The following is a 20,593-nucleotide window of genomic DNA, read 5'->3' as shown; positions in this document are numbered from 1 at the left end:
CAGTAATCACCAAGACACATGGATTGACCATATGATAACCGTGGACTCCCTTCTCCAGCTTGCGCTAGAAGAACTAAATCAGACGAACAGGTGAGTCGGAAGCTCATAGCACCACAGTCACCGATCACCACCACGTTAGCGCAAGGATTCAGAATGATTTCTCCAGTGTAAACGGTACAGTCATCTGCGGTGTGAAAGGAAATGGCTCAAGATGAAGAGGCAGTGCCGCAGTCAACTCTCGACCACTTCAAAGCGATACCATGGTGCGCCAGCCATCTGTCGGACCCGTCGTTCCGCATCGTGAGCCTGTCTCGAACACTGATACAGGATGGCAACGGTCACTCCCTGATGGCGGAGACCTGGAACACAGACAAAACCATCAAAGAACTCATTTCCATGTACCGGCCACGCGACGACTCGACTGGCCAGCCCGCCGAGCTTCGCAGGCTCTACACCTTCGGAACCGGCCTCAACGCCCATCCGAACCTGCTGCATGGTGGTGTCAGCGCCACCATCCTCGATAGCACCATGGGCAGGATCACTGTTCAAGACAAGCCCGCCATAAGATCGACATACACCGTCTCTCTGAGCATCACGTATAAGAAGCCTATCACCACCCCGTCCACCATCCTGGCGCGCTCATGGATCTACAAAGAGGAAGGGAGGAAGACCTGGGTTCATGGGACTTTGGAAAGTGGCACCGGCGAAATTTATGCCACCGGAGAGGGTTTATGGGTCACAGTACAGCCCAGGCTATGAAGATGACACTGGAAATTAGATATAGAAGGGCCAAATACCTTGAACATATGCTGCATTCAAACCAGCCTTCTCCTGAGTTGCTCTAAAAGCGGCGGTACTCGCTCATTTTTCGAGCTAGTCCGAATAACCACCGATCCCTCAATCTTAAAGATGAGGCTTTCGCTGAGATTTAGAAGGATATAACAAACCACTGGTATGGCTTTTAACGCTAAGAATCTTGAATACAACAAGCAGGAGCCTGCCTTCCTCCGCAAGCTAAGAGGAGAGGTTGGCGGCGTCGATGGAAGACACAACATTCAGATTGCCCGTCCAAAGAAGGACAGATTGAAGACCGGCGATGATGATGATGACCCCGTGATTGTAGACGAGCAAGGTGAGCGGGTTGACAAGGAAGAATTTGAGCGGAGGGTGAAGGAAGGCAACACTGCTACTGAGCTAGCTGGGACTGAGGAAGCCGCAGCCGCAACCGAGACCGACGTCAAGGGAGATGGAGAAAGGGAGAGAGCAAACGAGAGGCAGAAGGTCACGGAGATAGGGGTTTCAGGGAACTTGAAGAAGAGGAAGGCTGGGAAAGTCGTGGGGGCCGAAGACGAGGCCGAGGGCGAGGCTAATGACGGAGCCGACAGTACTGCAAGTGATGCAAAGCAAATTGCACGCTCAAAGCCCGCACAGAGTGAAACCAAGCCGACCAAGAAGAAAGAGTCAGGTGCTGCGAAGAAGAAAGGGAAGAAGATCAAGCTATCGTTTGACGACCCAGACGGTTGACTACTGTTATGGGCAATCATGAGTATCCAGCGCACTCGAACTGGATAACACTACTCCCTCATTCAGGCTGGCCCAAGTAGCCGAGCTAGTTCACCCTACGACCTCCGATGGAGATTCTCAATCACTGTTCTACAGGACTTCCAGGGCGAAGAGAGCGAATGGAGGGAGTTGTGGATCCTTCAGCATGCATTCGCAGCACCGCGCACAGAAGTTCCTGCGACATGAGCAGCAACACATTGGCTAGCTTTTCTCTGCAGTGCTGACCTGAGAGATGGGAGAGAGTCTGTGTTCAACAGGGACCAACACCAAGAAACTATCCCAGAGCATGCTCTTAGCCCATGTCTAGCATGATTTTCGCAATCTCCCTTTTGGCAAATCTCTCTCTTTCGCCCTTGGGCATCTCGGAGGCAGTCTCCCGGATAGCAACGACTCGCTCCATCAGCCCCTGCAGCTCTTCGACCTGCAGCTCATCTTCATCCTCCACCTCGGCGTCGGCGTCGGAGTCGGCATTCACTAGGCTTGCATTCTCGTCTCCATCTTGTGGTTCATGGTCGGGTCTGGACATCTTCATTGCAGGTTCACCATCTTCCAGCGTCTCCTGGTCGAGCATGGACATCTTCAGCTCCATCATTTCCTGCTGCAATTCATAATCGAGATCGAAGAAACTTCCGTTGGCCAAGGTGTCTATCGCTGAAGATGCCTCTTCGCCAGCACCCAACTTGTCAAAGTCGACTGCTCCGATATCTTCGAGATCACCGAAACTCGGCGCTGCAGACCAGTCGATGCCCTCTAGCACTTCAATGACTCTTCTTATTCCCGTTTTCTCGCCATACTCGTTTCTGACATCCGCTTGGTCGGCTGTCTTCCCGGGCTTTTGCACTTCGCCATCCCATGCAACGAAGTCCCACCCTAGGATTCCCCTGTCGGACAAGCAAGCATCTTCGATCTGTTCTGCAGTACTAGCCAGTATTCCCGGTGAGACTGTGGGTGACGTAGGCTGTAGGACCACGATCGAGGCAACATCACGCCCATAGCTTTCCTCCTCGACGGCCTCCCTTAGGGCATGAATGGCCTCAATGAGCGAATAGTAAGAGTCGAGGATTAACGATGACGAGCGTGAAGAGATAGGCAGGACAAGTACAATGCCGCCAATGACGGCGCGGACTTCCGAGGCCGCGGGGGAGAGCATCTGCTCTTTCCATTCATCGAGCGTTGAAGGAGTGTGGTCTTCATCGGTTTCGGGGACTTCGACTTGTTTGGACAGATCCGTCGATGGATCTTCTGGAATGCCTACGCCGAGTGGAACAGGGTTGCAGCTTTTGTCCACAAGGACGGTCTCGTGTGCATTATTTTGGGGGGTTGACACTGCCACAGCCGGTAGTTCGTCGCACCAGATAGTCACGTCGGAACTATAGTACTTTGTTCTCAACGGAAGTGGTGGATGCGACGTGTAGCCCGCGAATGAGGTGACTTCGGTCGAGGGCTTCGCCCCGGTAATGGCCTCTAACAAAGCCGGGAACGGCGGTATAGTAGCAGCCTCTGAGGAGGGGGCAAGCACAAGCAGGCGGAGGGATGATGATTGTGCCGGTGGTGGAACAGCCATGATGATTCCGCCGCCTGGGTGTTCGGCTGTCTGGCGGTCTACTGGCCACGCTGTAGTGTCCTCCGCACTCGCTTCCGCTTTGTCTTCGTTCAAGAGACTGCTCAATCGAAGACGGAGAGAGTTCGTTCAAGAAGATTAGGAACTTTAGATACTAAAAGGTACTACGAGCCATTGCATGTGGTAAGCATGTTTTCATTTCGATATCTGGCCTTGGCAGGCGAGGCTTCCAGTCCCCTCGTAGTAGTAGCCTCGTCGTAGTAGTAGTATCCATTTTCTGTGAAGACAGATACTCTGTTCTTTCCTTCTGTTTTGACGCCAGGATACGGTCGCTCTACATTTATGCTTGCTCCCACCTCGCATTTGAAGGCATCTTGATCTAAATTGTTCAGGGTATCATTGCGTCTTCCGCCTGATCCTCCGCTTGATCCTCCGTCTGATCCCCCGCCTCGCCAACCTCGACGCTTTGCCGCTAGTCTGGTCTAAAAGCCGACTGCCTCGTTCGCTGGATGCCAGAGTATCGGCGCTGTCGGTTAACGTCTGATAATGTAATCGGCGATTTCTTTTTGGATTTTGTCAATATCCTCTCGAATCTTTTTTTTTAGTTTCTCCTTCCAGCTCTTGCCCGATTGACCGTAGCCCTTCCTCTCGCCAAACCCACACCGCGACCCCTCGTACCCCGAGATCTGAACATAGGCGCGTTTCGTAACATGTCGGGGACGATGAAGAATCGCACATGACTGCCTCGAATGTAGACTTGATCCAGATGCGATACACGGCCGTCTCGAGCCGTAGCTGTGATATCTTTGAGTTGGACGTTCATGTTGTCCTCGGCTGTAAGAGAGCACGGTCAGTAGCTGTGAAGACAAGTAAAGTTCGAGAGCAGAGTGGCTCAAGTTTGGTGGCGCATAGAATAGTGTTGTGGTGTATCATATCATACCTTCAAGAAGTTTGCCGCGGTATACCTGGCCAGAGGTGAGTTCCAAGGTGACGACATGTCCCTACACGCAGGGTCAGTTACCGAGTTGCTGTGACAGTAACACATTGCAGAGTAGCTTACCTGCGCCTCGTTGAGCAGCTTGATCGGGATGCCGATGGTTGACGTGAGTTTGCCCATGGTGCGCTAGGATCGGTTGACAGGGACTGCAGACAATCGATGCAGACAGAATGAGAGGGAAATGGACGAGTGCGCTGTTGTTATCGAGGATGGAGGGGTGTGCAGTTTTGGCGGTGTCGCGTTTGTTCCTCGCAGCAGAGTTGGAACACATCAATTCCGAATTGCGCGGGCTGCGAAAATCCATTCTGAGGCTGCGAAGTTATCTCCGTAGTTATCTCCGGCCGACTAAGGCCTAACCTCCAATCTGGGGATTCTAGTCCATACAGTAATTAGGTACACATCAGCTCAGCCTCTCGCCATCCTGCGTTTATACTTGCTGCCCCGTCGACCCAGAGGGCACGTTGGTCTAGACTGACATGCCTCTCTTTTCCAATGTTCCCGCGCTCCGACTGACGCTTGCTTACGCCTTCCACGACCCCTCGAGTCTGCTTCCGCATCAAACGATCCCAACGCTGCTTTCGCTACCACTGCCTCTTGGTCCTTCTCTCCCCTCGCTCGATGGTACGGGGCGAAAACCTACAATAAGAGCCCTGGTCCTGGATAAAGACAATACCCTCTGCCCTCCTGAGACGGCCAAGTTGCATCAGGCATACATCAACAAGATCGAGAAGGTCAAGGAGTGCACCGAATTCTCTCACAGCGCTCACAGCATCCTCATTGTCTCCAACACTGCAGGGAGCAGTCCGGCACCCGAGCATGAGGCCGAAGCGAAGCAATTGGAGCTAGAGCTTGGACTCCCTGTCTTGAGACAGCACCCCGACCGCAAGAAACCTTTCTGCGGCCCTGATATATTGAAGTATTTCAAGGACCACGGAGTCACGGATAACCCAAGGGAAATTGTCGTTGTCGGGGACAGGCTAGCTACCGATGTGCTCTTGGCCCGGGAAATGGGTAGCTGGAGTATATGGTGCCGGAACGGCTGGCGCAATCCGGCCATGCCAGGTCGAGATTACAGAGGCTTTTTCAGCAAGACCGAAAGCCGGTTCGAGAGAATCATGACGAGAGGCTTCGGCAACACTGCTCCTCTACCCAAGGCTACATGAGAGTTGAGGCTATCTGTCCGATGAGACCTGTGCCTCGTAGCCTGAAACGAACTTGCTGTTGATCCGATCTACGAAGCACTTTCACTCATGCTTAGCTGGCCCGAGTCCCACCTGTTTTCTACGCTCTACGGCAGTAAGCTATGCTAGGGTTTGAAGGGACGGATGGCCCAAAGCATCGGTAGAATCAAACCGTTGGCTGAGTACTGCGGATATCACTTTTCACTCCGAGCGACAGGGTATCTCCTCTGCGAGGAAAGAGGAAAGCAAAAAGAAGACACAGGTGCATACTACATGAAAGCAAAGGCACAGTCACGAGCCTGTGTGTTCAGTGACCAAGAACAGGACACCGGGAAGTTCACAGGCGCAGTCGATACAACCTTCCTCGCCGAGATCCCTTTGCGTAAGGCTGCCCAATCACTTGGCACACATGTGCATCCAATGAACAAAATGCCTGTGGGCGACGGGGACGGAGACGGGGACGGGGACGGGGACGGGGATGGGGATGGGGGCAGAGGGGCTCTAGCAGTCCTTGTTTTCCGGAACACACGCAAGAGAAGGTCATCACATTCCAGAACATTGAGAAAAGCTGGAGCAAAGACCACCGAGACTGTGATGTCAATCAGTTAGGGAACAAGAAAGGGCCCGCTTTAGGATAGTTCATGTATTTTCCACCACCACGAAGTGAATCATTCTGATCTGCGTCATGAAGCCGGGTTCGCTCCATTCTGTCATGAGACTGGAGCTGGTTGCGGCAATTGTCCCTCGTAGGACATAACTTTCATTCCATCATGAAGCCATACCGGTCGTCACCATTGATTGATCCTTTGAATAACTGTTCAGCGCCTGGAAATGACAAACGCAAGCCCACATCAACTCCCTTCCCTGCTCGCCTCTAACCTGCCCATCTGAAGGTCCAGATGAGTCCGTTGTAGCCTTTCCTGGGTCTCAAGCGCTCGCCCCACAACGCAGCAACAACATCTTGTGCCTGTTCTGCAGTCTCAAAGAAACACTTCGTCTTGGCCCCCGGTGCTGTTTGCTCGGCCAGATCTGTTGCCAACGATCGAAGAGCTTCCCACCTCGACCCGGCTCTGTTCTTCAGTTTAGCTTCATTCCATACCAGATCGACATTGGTCTGCATGCGACGAATGCTCAGAAGCGCGTTGGGAACGTCATTGCGTTCGGCAAAAAGTCGAAGTAGCATGATTTCTAGACGTATGTTCCATTCTGGCACTGGGCTGGCACAGGGGAGGCGCAGTGCCAGAAGCCCGTTTGTGAGAGCCAAATCTCGAGCGAGGTGTGGATCAAGCCGGGTTGTTGTGTATCGGGAGTATGGAGATTCTGGGATTTCGAGTCTTGGTTCATGGCCTTCGCTGAACTGACCGTATGCTGCTACAGTATGTTTCATTCGCTCATCGCGCCACGGACTCGGCGGTGTCCTCCAATCCTCCGGGGACGATGTTGTCAAATTTGACGTCTGCTTGGCACGGCTGGTGTCAGTAGCCTCATTCTTCTCGCTGTGCTCTGATGCGGAGTTGGGTTGTGGCTCGCCCTCGCCCACGCCCGGCACACTACCCGAGAGATGTGCAATGAGGTCTCTTAAACGTCTAGCCATGCTGTGTGTCAGCGAGCCACTTCGGAGCTCACAAAGTCGGTAGGCACTGACAGCAATCAGCTTGCAAACACGGTTGATGCCTTCCCTGCTCTTAGACGACACGTCTACCAGTCTACTGGTTCGGGTACGGACAATGCCGGATGCCTCATAACAAACTCGTTCGTACAACAGTTCCGCACTCATGAAGCTCGCCTGATCGACACAGAGGTCAGCCTGCTGCATCACTTGCTCCAGGTAAGTACAAATGGCATTGTAGGTGTGGACATTCGGCTCTGCAGTGCTCGCAGTCTTATGCCTTGTGTGCTCGTGACGGATAGACTGTAAACGTTTCTCAGCTTCCTCGGACTTGGTCGCCTTCTCGTGTTCCGGAGCGCTGCTTGACGCGGGACGATGAAGATCGATTGAGGTGATGTGGTTGTGTAGCCAAGGCATGACAGCGTATTTGACGAAACCGTCAGTCCGGTTCACAAGACGGTAGCCCGGCTCACTTGACAAAGTCAAGTTATACCGCATACCTTTGGAGAAGGGACACTCGATCATGATCCAAAGTGCATGCACGAAATCAGCAGCATCCTTGTAACTGCAGATGTAGAACGGTGTGTCCGATTTGGTGTTTTGACTGCTAAACAGCATGACCGGGTCCAACTTTGCTTGCTTGATCTCAGCCTCGCCAGAGAAATGGCTGATCAACCGTGACGCCGGCAATGGACCCCAGACTGGGATGCCATAGTTTCTGAATTTGGCGCCCAGCCCTTTTATTCCCGATTGCAGTCCAACGACTTTGTTCTCGTTGTATAGAATCGATGTCCCTTCCCGGTAAAGTTGTTTGCATGTCTTCAAGACAGTCGTCTGTAAAGTGCATGTATTTATGATCGGGAGGGAGCCATTTATCTCTTGGCCGCCTTTGTGTTTGAACACAGCTGCCTCAAGGATGCGACGTGCATTCAGATACAGAAGTTCAGAGACACTGCTGGTGGGCGGGCGACGGGTATGAGCCTGGCGGTTTCCATCGATGCGTAAAAGGTAGCGCAAGATCTTGAGACGGACTTCGGCAGGGAGGAGGAGGATATGGGTGGCAACTTCAGGCTCTTCAACCACGACTGGCGCATCTTCTTCATCCTCTTCCCAACAATCAAAGACTAAACTGAGAGTGACAACCTCTCGCGACTGTAACGGCATTTTTCATGCATGGCGTGGGCCCGGGGCGGAGGATAAGGCTGGAACGGCGTAGCAGATCAGATCGGTCTAGCATCTAACTGGAATGGATGCGTAGGAGGCGCGCAGTCGTGTCATACCATATTGTCACGAGGGAGTGAATTATTGCTGCACCCCAAACGTTCCGGAGCGACAGGAAGCGCAGGCTGGTGAACACAAGGTGAATATGTTGAGTCCGGGGTAGGTGGGGAAGACGCCAGTCCGGGCATGGGAAGGTAATGAGCTAATGAGGATCATGTGAAAGAGGCGGCAACCTTTGTCAGGACAGGCTGCGCCCGTACAACACTCTCGTTCCAGCTGGACATCAGCTCAGCTCCTTGCCTTCACACATGTTGTTAAACTGTATACATATACGCAGCTCAGCCCACAGCACACAACCTACGTGGCCGTCCGGGGTCGGGGCGCACTAAGAAAGTCACCTGATATGACAGCTGCGTACAAACCAGAAAGAAGGCGAATGTCGTAGCATACTGTTTGTCTCCATACATCCCGTAATTGGTATCTTTGGCTAGGTAATTGAGGGAGAAGTTCGTCTGCCCAAAGGCTGTACGTCCATCAGTACCTGTTCTCTCATTCATCTTGCGGCCGTCATAGTCGCACTCGCACTCGGGTGGTTTGGCCTGTAGGATGGAGCACACCCTGGTCATTCCCCGACATTCCGTCTCCAAACAAGTCTTTCAACTGACATCCATAGTATCGCCTTCAGACTTTCTCTTCGCTTTGACAGAGGCCACAAAATCATCCACTGCCATGGGCCAAGCTCCATCTTCAGTCCACCACTCAAGCGACTCTCCACCGGGCTCCCTCGTTTTGAGGACCAACTCGCAAACCATGTTCCACAGATCCTTGTTGACCGGTCTCTTGCTGTGGGTTTCGTAATGTGCACACCACAAGTCCAGCCACTCTGTCGTCGGCGTGTTCCATTGAATCCCTCCTTTGCCCTCTCGGAAAAACATGTTCCAGAACTCGATTGCGGAATCCATCGGCACACTTCGTTGGCCCTCGGGTTTGGCGAGTTTAAAGGCATTTCGATAGACCTGTTTAAAGTACGCAGGGTCCTTGGCCAGTTTCTTTCGGATGATATCGATGTATTGTGCTTGACGAGCTATCGTATCGTACAGTTTATCGGGGGTGGAAACGCTCCGCCAGCCGGAAATGAAAGAATCTCTTTCGAATTCTCCAATGGACGGGCATTGCAACAGGTCACAGATAGCCAGATGAGCGACTTCATCGAGATCGACGCCAAGGTCGGTCAGGTACTGCTGGGCGCCCTCTATACCGATCTTGTCAGGTGCCTCTTGGGGTGTGTCTGTCCGCTGTCAGCGGCTGCTTGACGCCCGAAAAATGTGAGATCTCACCTCGATACTGGTCGAAGAGTTTGTTCAGGTTCTGCTGGATGGGAGATACCGCGCTGTTGCTCGATCCACTCTGATAAAATCTGTATGACAAGGACCTGTTAGTCCCTCCAACTTGACAACATGCAAATCACAAACCCTGCGGGCTTTGAACGCTGGGCTTTTGCGCCACTCTTGCTTGACTTGACTCGGGCCGGCAGCTTGGCTGTGATCCCACCAACGACAGTGGTGATGGCCGTCGATACAGTCGCTGCTACATTGCTGTGACTTGACTTTGGAACCATTCTGACTTTCTTGTCCTTTGGCGGATTCGAGCCCGGCATCGATGACGTCTCGTTGGACTTGCGCTTCCCTGGCATAGTGATAATTTGGCGATTGTGAGGATACTCGTGCGAGAGGGAGAGATTGATGGCGAATAAGATGTTGCAGAAGCCGAAACACTGGGAAGGATTTGAGGAAGGAGCGCGAGCTTGCAACTGCCAGTAATAATGGCAGTCGATCTCTGCAAGAACGGTCACAGAATCTTGGCAGATGCAAGCAGTTGAAGCATCCTTGACAAGGGCAGTTTGTCACAATCACTGTCGCCACCAAATGTTCAATTTTTGAGTTACTGTTCGATACTGCTTCGTTGTTCGCCGGCCTCATTACGCGACACCTCTGAGAGATGGCAGGGCTTTGATACAGCCAAGAACGCCCGGATACGCCCTCCCCAAGTAGCTTGAGCAGCACAAGTCAAGCGGGGCAGACAATTCATCGACCACGACCGAAAGGGAACTGCTTACTTACGAATCAAGAGCCCGCTCCACGTTCCAGTCATGGCTTTTAAGAAACTGCGGCAAGGATTCAACTAAGCGGCTTCAACCCTAGGCGGAACAGACGTACCCTCGCTGCTATGCTTTCCTTGGACTGGGTAAAACTGACAAACTGAGATATCGATGTCCTCTGAGACGGCGTGTAACTGGGCATCTCGACAGGGAGTGTCTAGCAAGGACCCAAGCTCTCTCGTATGCAAGGGGATCGATAGACTTGCTAGAAAGAACTGGTCGACAAGGGAACAAGGGAAAAGCGCTGCGGTGTCTGCGCCCTGTGAATCAGTCGACTCAGAAGTTCTAACATACGGAGAATGCAATGAGTCTTGAGTCTGCTGGCTGACAAGAATTCGCTGTCAAGAGGTGTTGGTCGCCCGAGGAGCTGCCGACGGACCAGGCAAGTCAGCCGAGCTGATAATCGGAGTAGTACGGAAAGCGGAGTACTTATCCGCACACTCGATCTTATCAGTCCTACACAAACCTATCTAATCTAATGAAGCTATGGTGCCTTTCTGCCATTCGTAGGACAGGACGGATAGCACAAGGACAAGTTTCATAAAGTTGTGTGCTGCGTAATGGTCCATTCAAGTTCAGGACAAATGGTGAAGACTTGCCAAGACAGGGCTGGTGACGGAAGGGAAGGGATGGTGCAAGCTGCGCCGTCAGGGACCGAGGGGTAATTGTGGCTGACAAGGCTGTGCACACTGCCCAAGCGGCAGCTAGGCGCAGTTCATGAATTTCCGATACCGCTCTTGACGCCACATTGTGTGGCTAGGGCTTAGGGTTACCACTTCGACCTCTGCCCCCTGATGCATCACTCTGAAACACACTGCAGTCAGCGCAGGTGCGCAACTTGAATGCAACGACCCCACGCAACTCAGGGAGATGTCAGATGAAGTGAATCTCGTCCTCTCCCAGTTTCACTCTTGAGAAATCTTCCTTTCACTACTCTCATTACCCTCATCTCAATCAGATACGCTGCACCTTTCGACTGGATTCAACATCACCTACCAGTCGATCCACCGTGGACCTGCACAGCCCCATAGCACCCTGAACAGCCCCCTGTCACTGGCACGTTTTCGGCCCCGGCATCGTGTTTGCATGGAATCAACCCGACCAAGCAGCGAGTTCACATCGTTCACATCACCTTTAAAAGAAGACATCTTCGTCCCCTCCGCTGGACATACCTTCTTTATCCCTCCAAGAACTGTACTGCTCGATATCAAGACCAGAAACAACATTCAGCTTCGCGACAACCATGGGTGTAAGCTTCCCTTCCTCCCGTCCCCGCGTGCCTCTTGCCCCTCCGTTCGCCCCGCTCGATCAAATTAGAGCTCGCACAGTGCAACTCACTGATGATGACGCGTATAGCTCGCCTCCAAGCTTGCAGCGGCAAACGCAGCATATCCCGGCGGTCCTCCAACGAACCTGACACCTGGTGGTGGCGCTCCCCCCGGATACGTAAGTCAATCCTGCCTGATATAATCATGAGAGATAGAGAACTGACAGTCGTGACTACAAGGGCCAACCTGCGGGCCAACCCGGCGGACAGCAATATCAGGCATATCCAGGCGGTCCTCCTGCCAGTGCTTCGGTGAGCTTCCCCCAAGTAGTTGCTCCTCGCACTCCGCTGTTGGACTGCATGCCCCTCGGCCACTCTTTTCCCAGTTTTTTGCGTCACCCGTAGCTCAAACATACCCACTCCGAACCCGCTTCCAAGAGCAAACGACAAAGCTATTTTTACTGTACACTTCACCTTTTCTGCGTTCGCGCTTGCGCTCTATCACCGTCGCACTTCCATTCCACCAAACCATGAGCAAGTTTTCTCGCCTGGCAAACGCGCCACCAGGAGGAGCAGGAGGTGCCGCATACCCCGGCGCGCCTGTACCATCCCCTCAACCGCCAACAAGCCAATATCCGCAAGCACCTGCTTCACCCTACGCTCAACCCCCTGTGCCTCCTAGACCAAGTGCATCACCTCAGCCATATCAGCAGCCGTCGTGGCAGGCGCCTCAGCCTCAGCAACCACAGTATGGCCAACAACTAGGTCTGCCCCAGCAGGCAGGAGGATACCCATCACCACAACCACAGCCGGCATATACCTCGTACCAGTCGCAATATCAAGCTCCCACTCAATATGGACAACAGCAATATCAACAGCCAAACCAGTGGGGCCAACAGCCGTCTCCCGGGGGCTATGGATACGTTCGTTGTTTCGCATCTTCTTGAACACACACAGCCAGTGCAACACATTTGCTAACATGAGATTTTCCTTTAGGGCCCTCCCCCTGGACAAGGACATCCTCCCTATCCCGGCGGCGCACCCCCTCAGCAGTATGGCGGACCACAGGGCGGACCACAGGGCGGCCCTCCTGCGGCACCAGTCGGCAACGTCCAAGCTTACAAGAGCTCACTCCAGGCAACAATTCAAGAGAAAGGATTGCAGAACTTCTATCCGCCGGGGCACCCTGTCCTTGACCAGATTGCAGGTCGAGCTGCTCAGCAAGTTGCGCAACTTGCCCAGACATGGCGCATCAACCCAGAAATTGCTTCCGACATTGTCAAGCTAGCCTTGTACGACGTGATCCTGTACATTGACGACAGCGGAAGTATGCAGTTCGAAGAGAACGGCGAGCGTATCGACGATCTGAAGCTGATACTGTCGCGCGTCGCCTACGCCGCTTCATTGTTCGATGACGACGGCATCCAAGTCCGCTTCATGAATTCCCCAGAGCAGGGCAACAATATCCGCAGTGAACAGCAGGTCACCGAATTGGTTGCCCGCACGCGCTTTTCTGGTCTGACACCCATGGGTCGAGAGCTGCAAGCGAAAATCCTCGGACCGTTGGTGTTGGACCCTGCCCGACGTGGAGCACTGCGCAAGCCGGTGCTAGTTATCACCATCACGGATGGCCAACCGACAGGCGAAAACTCGTCGGACGTTGCTAGGATCATCAAGGCGGCCTCAGATGAGTTGGCTAGAAACCCTCGGGCTGGCAAGGGCGCATTGGCGTTGCAGTTCGCACAGGTTGGAAACGACTTGAAAGCGCGCGAGTTCTTGGGCAAACTCGACGAGGAGCCCGGCATTGGTGATATCATTGACTGCACATCCAGTAAGGCATATTTATCCCTGCAGCCATGAGATTTTGTGCTAACCACTGAACAGACTTCGAAGTCGAAGCTGACGAAATGTCCCGGGCCAACCCGCCTGTTCAGCTGTCGCCTGAGCTTTGGCTGGTCAAATTGCTCCTGGGTGCGATCGATTCATCCTATGATACGAAAGACGAGAAGAGCGCTGCACGACCTCCTCAGGGCGGCTACGGTGGCGCTCCGGCACCAGGCGGATATGGAGGTGGATATCCTCCTCAAGGTGGTTATGGAGGACAGCCAGGTGGATATGGCCAACCACAAGGAGGTTATGGACAGCCCCAGCAGCCCCAGGGCGGATATGGTCAGCAGCCGCAAGGTGGATATGGTCAGCAGCCACAAGGTGGTTATGGCAGACCTCCACCAAATGCGCCGCAGGGATATCCTCCACAGCAAGGTGGTTATGGTGCACCTCCGCCTCCTCCACGATACTGAGGTTAATCAGCGTGTCCGGACGCCTGATTGCTCTCGATTTTACGAATGTGGTTGTCAGAGTGAGCTGCAAGCCAGGGTTAGGGCTAGTCCCGGTAATCTGGTGACGTCTGCTATGCTGGTGTCGAAGGACCAGCGGAGGCAAAGGCCATGAAGGAACGACATACGTTGACAAAGACCGGCGAGGGAGCACTTGAAGTGTATGGTACCGGGCCTGAGAAGTAGAGGTACTTAAGCAGAACCGCGACGATGGTATGGTGACTCGTCAATGATAAGATCAAATAAAATGAAGACCAGATGACACCGATGCTTGTTGGAATGTCGAGAGCGTAGGTACCTGATGTAGGATATTTCTTGGCTCGATCTTTGTAAGTTGAGTAAGCAATTGACGGCCCGAGGAACCTATACCCTGAATGTGTGTAGTTTTAAGAGTACAGTAGACCTGCTTCCAGGCCTCCTCACGGTCGTGAATAGAGACGGACGGGGCCAGGTGAGTATAATAGGTACTGTAGACCTTGGCCCTAAGCCGTGGTCAGCCAGTGTCCGATACATATACAATAATGGCACTTTAGAATACACCCAAACATACTAGACCTGGACCTTGTCAAACTTAGGCGCATCCCCAGCCTTGTCCTTTAACTAGAGAGGCTGGTTTATGCTATACTCTATACCATATAGCATGCGCTCTCCCTGCGACCCGTTGATAGTGAACATGGAACATTTCAACCTTCATTTGACAGACCTAAGCCTCGCCAACACAGCACCAGCACCAGCACACAACGATGACCACGAACTGCCTTCAGTGCAATGCAATGGACGGGTCCTCTGCCCGACAGAGCGATGGAAATCAGATTTATTTTCGTTTTCAAGGCAGGGCAGTACAGGGCAGGGCATGGCACGGCATGGTAGGGCATGGCACGGCATGGTAGGGCATGGCACGGCATGGTAGGGCATGGCACGGCATGGTAGGGCATGGCATGGGTTCAGCCCCGGTATCGATTCCGGTTCTAGAGCATGAGCGGCGGCGGTCACTGGAGGGAATATAAGTACTGGTACTGGTACTGGTAATTGGAGTTGATACATGCCATGCCATTACATGCATACTTGGTTCTGGGAGACAAACATACCATTGCATGCATACTTAGGTAGCTCTAGGTAAGTAGCAAGGCATCCGATTTACGAGATTGTCTTTTCGGAAACAATGGTGTCCTTTTGTCGATGGGGTGCTAGGGGAATGGGGATGTTGTGACTCGACAGCAGATACTTAATTGTGTCCTTTTGTCCAAGGGGGATGTTGTTACTCGTGCTTAGATGCAAGGACATGCATGACGGCAGATACGGGTAGCCTGGCTACCTGGGATAGGACCGCAGATACGAGTACAGTAGACTACTATGGCTACCTGACCTAGGATTATATCATGTGTTCATCGTGTCATCGTATCATATGTTATCGTGTCGTCGTGTCGTCGTGTCGTCGTGTCGTCGTGTCATGTTCCATCGTGTCGGAATGAGAAACAGGGAATCTCGACACGAGCACTCTCACTTTCACTTTCTATTTCCCCGTCGTTGTAGTACAATACGTGTGCGGTGCTGATTGGCCTGCCCGTACGCTCAAACGAGACAGAGACAATGGAAGAAATAGGCAATGGAAAATTCAAAAGAACTTATCTCGTGAGTTTTATCTAAAACCTTCTACTGACATGCTTACTTCTGTGCCTTAGCTATACTACTACTGACATACTTGTGTACCTTAGCTATACTACCTTATTATCTAATAAATCCATAAATCCATTCCTGCCCGGGTCCATAAATCCATTCCCGCCTAAGTGATAATGGCCGCCGCCCAAGCTAAACGCATCCAAGCAAACTGCAAGATCATCTGGGGCGCCGACTGCGACTATAACCTCGAAATCGAGACCGACGACCATGTCAACTACACATGCCATGTGCAAAAGGACTTTGGGGATTCATACGGACCACCATTGACGATGACCAGTCTTTGTCGCACAAGCGAGGTGGCTTGGGCAGAACTGGATAGGATGCTGGGGTTGTGGGCGACGCAGGTCAAGCGCGGAACGCCAATGACCAAGGATGAACGATTGGAGATTTTTGGCGGTCCGAGAGGGGAGCATAAAAAGCTTCTGAATACTTTTATGGAGTATGAGGAGAGAATGGGTGCGAAGCCAACTTAGGGACGCCAAATCAAGACCGAAAACAAAGAAACCTCCTGAATCACCACTGTCACTACTTGATGGCGAAAAGAATAAACCATCGACCCGCCACTTTGCAAAGTTCACCAACCCCTGTTACAGTATTCTAGTTAACAGTGGTCCCAACAATTTACACTTCTTCCCTCGACACGGCCGCAAGATTTCTGGGTGAACGATACAATTTCATGTATTTTCTTTGTCTGCAGTGGGTTACAGTGCCGAACGGGGTACGGAGTACTCGATTTTCCAACCTCACGTGGCGCTGCTGTCACGCAGGAAAGGAAAGGAGGTGGGCAAGCGTCGAGATCCCGGCGAGGAAACAGGAAAGTCGAAGTCGGCGTCACCGTAGGAATGGACAGGAATGACTGTTGTGCAACGCAGCAGTCAAAGTCGGAAATGAATGCCTACCTCAGGTATGACGGGGACTACTGTACCATTGGAGAAACCGAAATTGAAACAAGGCTCCCTTGCATGGACCGACAAAATAATGAATGTTACTGTCCTCGCTGTAGGCAGCATCCTGGTCTGGTATTGGCCTAGTGAGCTGTCGTGGTTAGAGTCCTGTAGTTGTAGGTCTATTACCCACTGTACGATAAGGGAAAAGAGAGGGGAAATACCTAATACTGAGTCCTAATTGAGATGTCTGACGTTCAAGAACTCCTGGCGTTAGCAATCGGGACTCAGCATGGAAGAGTCTTGCCTGTCAATCATGTAGCGCTAGCCTGCAACATTGAGGTGTAATGCCGTCGGAAAGGCACGATGAAGACGCAGAAGAGTTCGCCCCCGGGACAAAGACTGAAGTTTCGCAAATGCAGCTATGAGACAAGATTTGCTGGATGCAAAGGCAGGAATGTGCTCGTGGTCTTTTGTTGGATCGTTTCCACCGAAAAGTCTCACTGCTTTGACCAGATATGGACCATTGAGCACGTTTGTCTCAGACATGAGAATCGGTGGTAGTCAGGACATGTTGGCCGTAACTGAGTACCTTGGAAGAGTCAATGGCCAGTCAGTAGAGACGTGCTGCGGACTGGTGTAGACGGAGGGCAATGCTCTATTGGCATCTTGAGTGGATTGCAACATTCTTCAGCAGCGTCGCCGTCAAGGGTAAACTGTATCTTGAAGCAGTTCAATACCAATGCAACCATAAACCAAACCGCAACCCCGTCAAAAGGAATGTTGTATGGGACCAGGGACAAGCAACGAGCAACTATTTTTGTACCTGTATGGGGTATCATCTTGCCATTGTCAATATACAGTTAGTCCCTCCCAAACTTTAACCCGTTTCGAGGTTACATGAGAGAAGTGTGGCGGTGTTCAGGTTGGAGAAGTGCAGAAGTGCAGAAGTGCAGCTGGGAAAAAGCTGTGGGCTGGTCCGAGTGTTTGATGGGGCACCAATGTAACATGAAGCAAACTCTCCCGTATGTTTCATGGGGTTGAACTGTGAATTCTTTGATCTTCCAGCTTCTTTCCTTCAGCCCAAGGTCTCGGGCAATGTGTGGCAAGTCCCTGGATCATGATGGTCTCCCATCATGAGGCGAACTCAGACCAGTTCAAAAGGACGAGATCGTATAAGCCTCGAGTCAGCCGTAGGTGGGTGCCAAGCAGGCAGGGCTCATATTCTTGCCGCACCGCACCGGCACCCGCGTGACAGAAAGAGTTGGTCGACAGGAAGTAGAGGATGTGGCAGGTTGGAGTAGCGGTAAAGACAATTCATGGTGGGGAGAGCTAAGGGGCATTTGGTCCCAAGATGACGGTTCCCGATGTGTAAGGATACTGAAAATGATAAATGATAGGAGAAAGGGATATTAAGTTGTGGGTTCTCTGGGGACAAAAAAGAAACGATGACTCCTCAGTGAACCAGTGAGCCAGCAAGAGAACAGACAGTGAAATGGCCAAGACTCCGACATGGTCACATCAAGTTGCAGAAGGAAAGTACAGCCTCAAGGCTGGAACAAGGTATCCGTACCGTTGCATTTGCATCTGCATCTGCGCAGGGGAGTGGTAGGGCTTAGGGCTGGGGCAGACCGTTGAGGATGGTGGATCTAGGCAGATGCTAGGCACGATTTGGGGGCATCAGGCACCTATTACAAAGACTTAGGGCAGAGGGGCTCTAAGGCTTAGGCTTCGGATGCACTCTACAGCATCTCCGCGGGGGTGGTTTTGGGCCTGGAGGCTTATCCAAGTCCCACTCGTGACTTTCTCTTCTAGGCTAGCCATGCGAATGGAGGGATAAAGTACCTACCAGGCACCTAACCTACCTGCCAGTTACCTGACGTATATGGTCCACGAGCAGTTTCGACGGTGGTGTGATAGACCACAACCAATACTTAGTACCTACCTACCTAGGTAGGTACTGTAGGTAGCTACGTAACACAGACTATCTGTACCCCATGAATCAGCCGGAACAACTAGGCCGTCCGATGGGTTGATGGCATGTTAGACAGAACTCCGAGTTGGATGATGCACATCCATCTATCTTGTTGCAGTAGCTAATGTATCAAGCAGCAGTGCCCAGGGGTCGTCTTACTATCTGTTCAGGGGATACAAAGCACGGTACGGAGTACGGAGTGCTCTGTACTCCTTACTCGTATAGGGCTGATGATGGCGGCGGAGACTGGAGCTTGCCAGCCAATTCTCAGGCCTTAGGCCTAAGTTAGCCTAAGGGCTTAGGGGCTTAGGGGCCTCACCGCCGCCCTGCGAGTCTGGGCTCAGGTCCTGCCAATGGAAGATGCCGGTGCAAGGTGTAAGAGGGGAATCAAAACTGCTCATTCCTGCACGACACCGGCCTGGCGTCAGTGCTGGCTCTGGTTCTACCAATCAAGAGTGGGGATCAGCACTTGTACCTGCCATAGGCGGGCTAGCGCCGTGTCACCGCCTGGCCCGCTGTCCTTCTGCTCGGGCCACGGCGGGGCAGCTCCTCTTCTCCTCTTCCGACATTTCTCGGTGAGCAAACAGTCACAGTCATCTCCCAGCATCACCCTGGTTTCCCCACGTGTAAGGCTCAGCCGCCTCAGAACTCATGCTCTCCATTGGACACGGCTGCCTCAGCTGGGCTGTCATTAACCCATCAAGGGGATGCTATGCGTCCGGCGTGGGCCAATTTGGCATGCTCAAAGGATGACTGGACCTGCGCTGGCGGGCTGGTGGGCGTGTGGGTGGCTGACCTGACCTGACATGACCTGACCGTGCATCCGACAAATGTTTCAACGGTGGACAGTAGACGGTGGACGGTGGACGACCATGAGGCATCTCTCTCTCTCGCCTGCAACATCACATACCACTACTACCTGCGAGCACGACATGCGACATGCAAAATCAGACTCTTCTGGCCACCAAACTATCGGGTCGCATTCTCAATAGTCAATATATGTCCGCATTCGTCCCCCTCCCACCATCTTCCCGCTCCCGCCCACACGATCACCCTGCGCCAGGAGTCCGTGCTCCCTGCCTCAATCTCGCCCATAAAATTAATACATACACGAAAGAGTCCATCATTCCATCCAACCCAACACCCAACCTCTTGACAGCCACCACACTGTGTGCAACTCCTACGGGACAACCCAACTTTTCGTGCGGGTTATACATCGTCCTCAGCCGCAAACCATCACCATCATCACAATGTCTCTGCCGTCCTGTCGGACCAAAGTTGCCCTGTTCGAGGGCTGCCGGCCCAGCCTCTCGACCCCGCAACAAATCGCCGCGACTCAGGATTTCTTGTCGTCGGCGTGTTCAACATCCTGCATCTACTGTGATATCTGGAAGTTGGCCACTCTGATCGCCTCTCATGTGCCGTTGTCTGCACGATACGACCTGTACACCGGTACGCCGGTCAACTCACCCAACTCATCGGCGCCATCCAGCCCGGCAACTTCCTCACCCATCTCCCGGTCAAGATCACGATCGATATCCTATCATCAGCTCATTTCCGCATCCAAGAAGATCGAGGCACAGTTCCAAGCTCAGCGATCCAGACTCAATTCCATCCTTAGCATCTGTATCGTCTCTGGCGCCGACCAGACCGAGGGGTTGAGAATGGCCCACGATCGATGCTCTGACGCGGTGGAAGACCTGCTCGACCAGGAGGAGGATTTGGAGGAATGTCTGCTCAGGGACCTCCTAGAGTCTCAGGAGGACACCTATGATTCGGATTCGGATTACGATTACACCCAGTTTGGCTATGCAGTCCCGCCCGACTACTATCAGCAGGAGCGACGACCGAGTCTGATCGATGTTACACACTGACCTAGCCACCAGAGATGTGACATGATTTCGGATACTTCACCATTGCGGTCATTGAGTGCGTTGAGAGCGCACCATTGCGGTCATTGAATGCAACGCGTTTTGAAAGCGAAGCGGGAGCGGTCTTTTGTTTTCTTCAAACGGGAGCGGGCGCGGGAGCAAAAGCGGGAGCAAAAGCAAAAGGAGCCATCTTTTCTCTTCCCCTCTCTTCTTCTACTACTCTAATCTACCATATGGCGCTCGAGGGGTTCAGACACCAGCCTGAAGCAGAGACGTTTGAGATGAATGGC

The 20,593-nt window shown here is 52.7% G+C and overlaps 10 protein-coding genes across 10 annotated transcripts; 6 read left to right on the top strand and 4 right to left on the bottom strand.

Moving 5' to 3' along the window:
- Positions 1–201: 201 nt before the first annotated feature.
- On the top strand, positions 202–759 carry A1O3_04776 (uncharacterized protein; the record flags this gene model as incomplete). Its single annotated transcript, XM_007734904.1, has 1 exon — positions 202–759. The coding sequence occupies one exon, from the start codon at positions 202–204 to the stop codon at positions 757–759; it is 558 nt and encodes a 185-aa protein (XP_007733094.1).
- Positions 760–954: 195 nt separating this feature from the next.
- Positions 955–1,524, top strand: A1O3_04775 (uncharacterized protein; the record flags this gene model as incomplete). The annotated part of the gene is made up of 1 exon (XM_007734903.1): positions 955–1,524. One exon carries the CDS (start codon positions 955–957, stop codon positions 1,522–1,524), a length of 570 nt encoding a protein of 189 aa, XP_007733093.1.
- Positions 1,525–1,855: 331 nt separating this feature from the next.
- A1O3_04774 (uncharacterized protein) lies at positions 1,856–3,127 on the bottom strand (the record flags this gene model as incomplete). Its single annotated transcript, XM_007734902.1, has 1 exon — positions 1,856–3,127. The coding sequence occupies one exon, from the start codon at positions 3,125–3,127 to the stop codon at positions 1,856–1,858; it is 1,272 nt and encodes a 423-aa protein (XP_007733092.1).
- A 598-nt stretch (positions 3,128–3,725) lies between these two features.
- A1O3_04773 (small nuclear ribonucleoprotein D3) lies at positions 3,726–4,241 on the bottom strand (the record flags this gene model as incomplete). The annotated part of the gene is made up of 3 exons (XM_007734901.1): positions 3,726–3,958; positions 4,065–4,125; positions 4,185–4,241. 3 exons carry the CDS (start codon positions 4,239–4,241, stop codon positions 3,726–3,728), a joined length of 351 nt encoding a protein of 116 aa, XP_007733091.1.
- Positions 4,242–4,597: 356 nt separating this feature from the next.
- On the top strand, positions 4,598–5,284 carry A1O3_04772 (HAD superfamily (subfamily IIIA) phosphatase; the record flags this gene model as incomplete). Its single annotated transcript, XM_007734900.1, has 1 exon — positions 4,598–5,284. The coding sequence occupies one exon, from the start codon at positions 4,598–4,600 to the stop codon at positions 5,282–5,284; it is 687 nt and encodes a 228-aa protein (XP_007733090.1).
- Positions 5,285–6,176: 892 nt separating this feature from the next.
- On the bottom strand, positions 6,177–8,075 carry A1O3_04771 (uncharacterized protein; the record flags this gene model as incomplete). Its single annotated transcript, XM_007734899.1, has 1 exon — positions 6,177–8,075. One exon carries the CDS (start codon positions 8,073–8,075, stop codon positions 6,177–6,179), a length of 1,899 nt encoding a protein of 632 aa, XP_007733089.1.
- A 713-nt stretch (positions 8,076–8,788) lies between these two features.
- Positions 8,789–9,825, bottom strand: A1O3_04770 (uncharacterized protein; the record flags this gene model as incomplete). The annotated part of the gene is made up of 3 exons (XM_007734898.1): positions 8,789–9,420; positions 9,470–9,549; positions 9,605–9,825. The coding sequence occupies 3 exons, from the start codon at positions 9,823–9,825 to the stop codon at positions 8,789–8,791; spliced, it is 933 nt and encodes a 310-aa protein (XP_007733088.1).
- Positions 9,826–12,087: 2,262 nt separating this feature from the next.
- A1O3_04769 (uncharacterized protein) lies at positions 12,088–13,857 on the top strand (the record flags this gene model as incomplete). The annotated part of the gene is made up of 3 exons (XM_007734897.1): positions 12,088–12,480; positions 12,554–13,388; positions 13,442–13,857. The coding sequence occupies 3 exons, from the start codon at positions 12,088–12,090 to the stop codon at positions 13,855–13,857; spliced, it is 1,644 nt and encodes a 547-aa protein (XP_007733087.1).
- A 1,829-nt stretch (positions 13,858–15,686) lies between these two features.
- A1O3_04768 (uncharacterized protein) lies at positions 15,687–16,046 on the top strand (the record flags this gene model as incomplete). Its single annotated transcript, XM_007734896.1, has 1 exon — positions 15,687–16,046. The coding sequence occupies one exon, from the start codon at positions 15,687–15,689 to the stop codon at positions 16,044–16,046; it is 360 nt and encodes a 119-aa protein (XP_007733086.1).
- A 3,636-nt stretch (positions 16,047–19,682) lies between these two features.
- On the top strand, positions 19,683–20,306 carry A1O3_04767 (uncharacterized protein; the record flags this gene model as incomplete). Its single annotated transcript, XM_007734895.1, has 1 exon — positions 19,683–20,306. The coding sequence occupies one exon, from the start codon at positions 19,683–19,685 to the stop codon at positions 20,304–20,306; it is 624 nt and encodes a 207-aa protein (XP_007733085.1).
- Positions 20,307–20,593: the final 287 nt, after the last annotated feature.

This window comes from Capronia epimyces (genome assembly GCF_000585565.1).
Source record: "Capronia epimyces CBS 606.96 chromosome Unknown aczIQ-supercont1.4, whole genome shotgun sequence".
NCBI lineage: Eukaryota > Fungi > Ascomycota > Eurotiomycetes > Chaetothyriales > Herpotrichiellaceae > Capronia > Capronia epimyces.
This window is presented reverse-complemented; position numbering and strand designations above follow the sequence as displayed.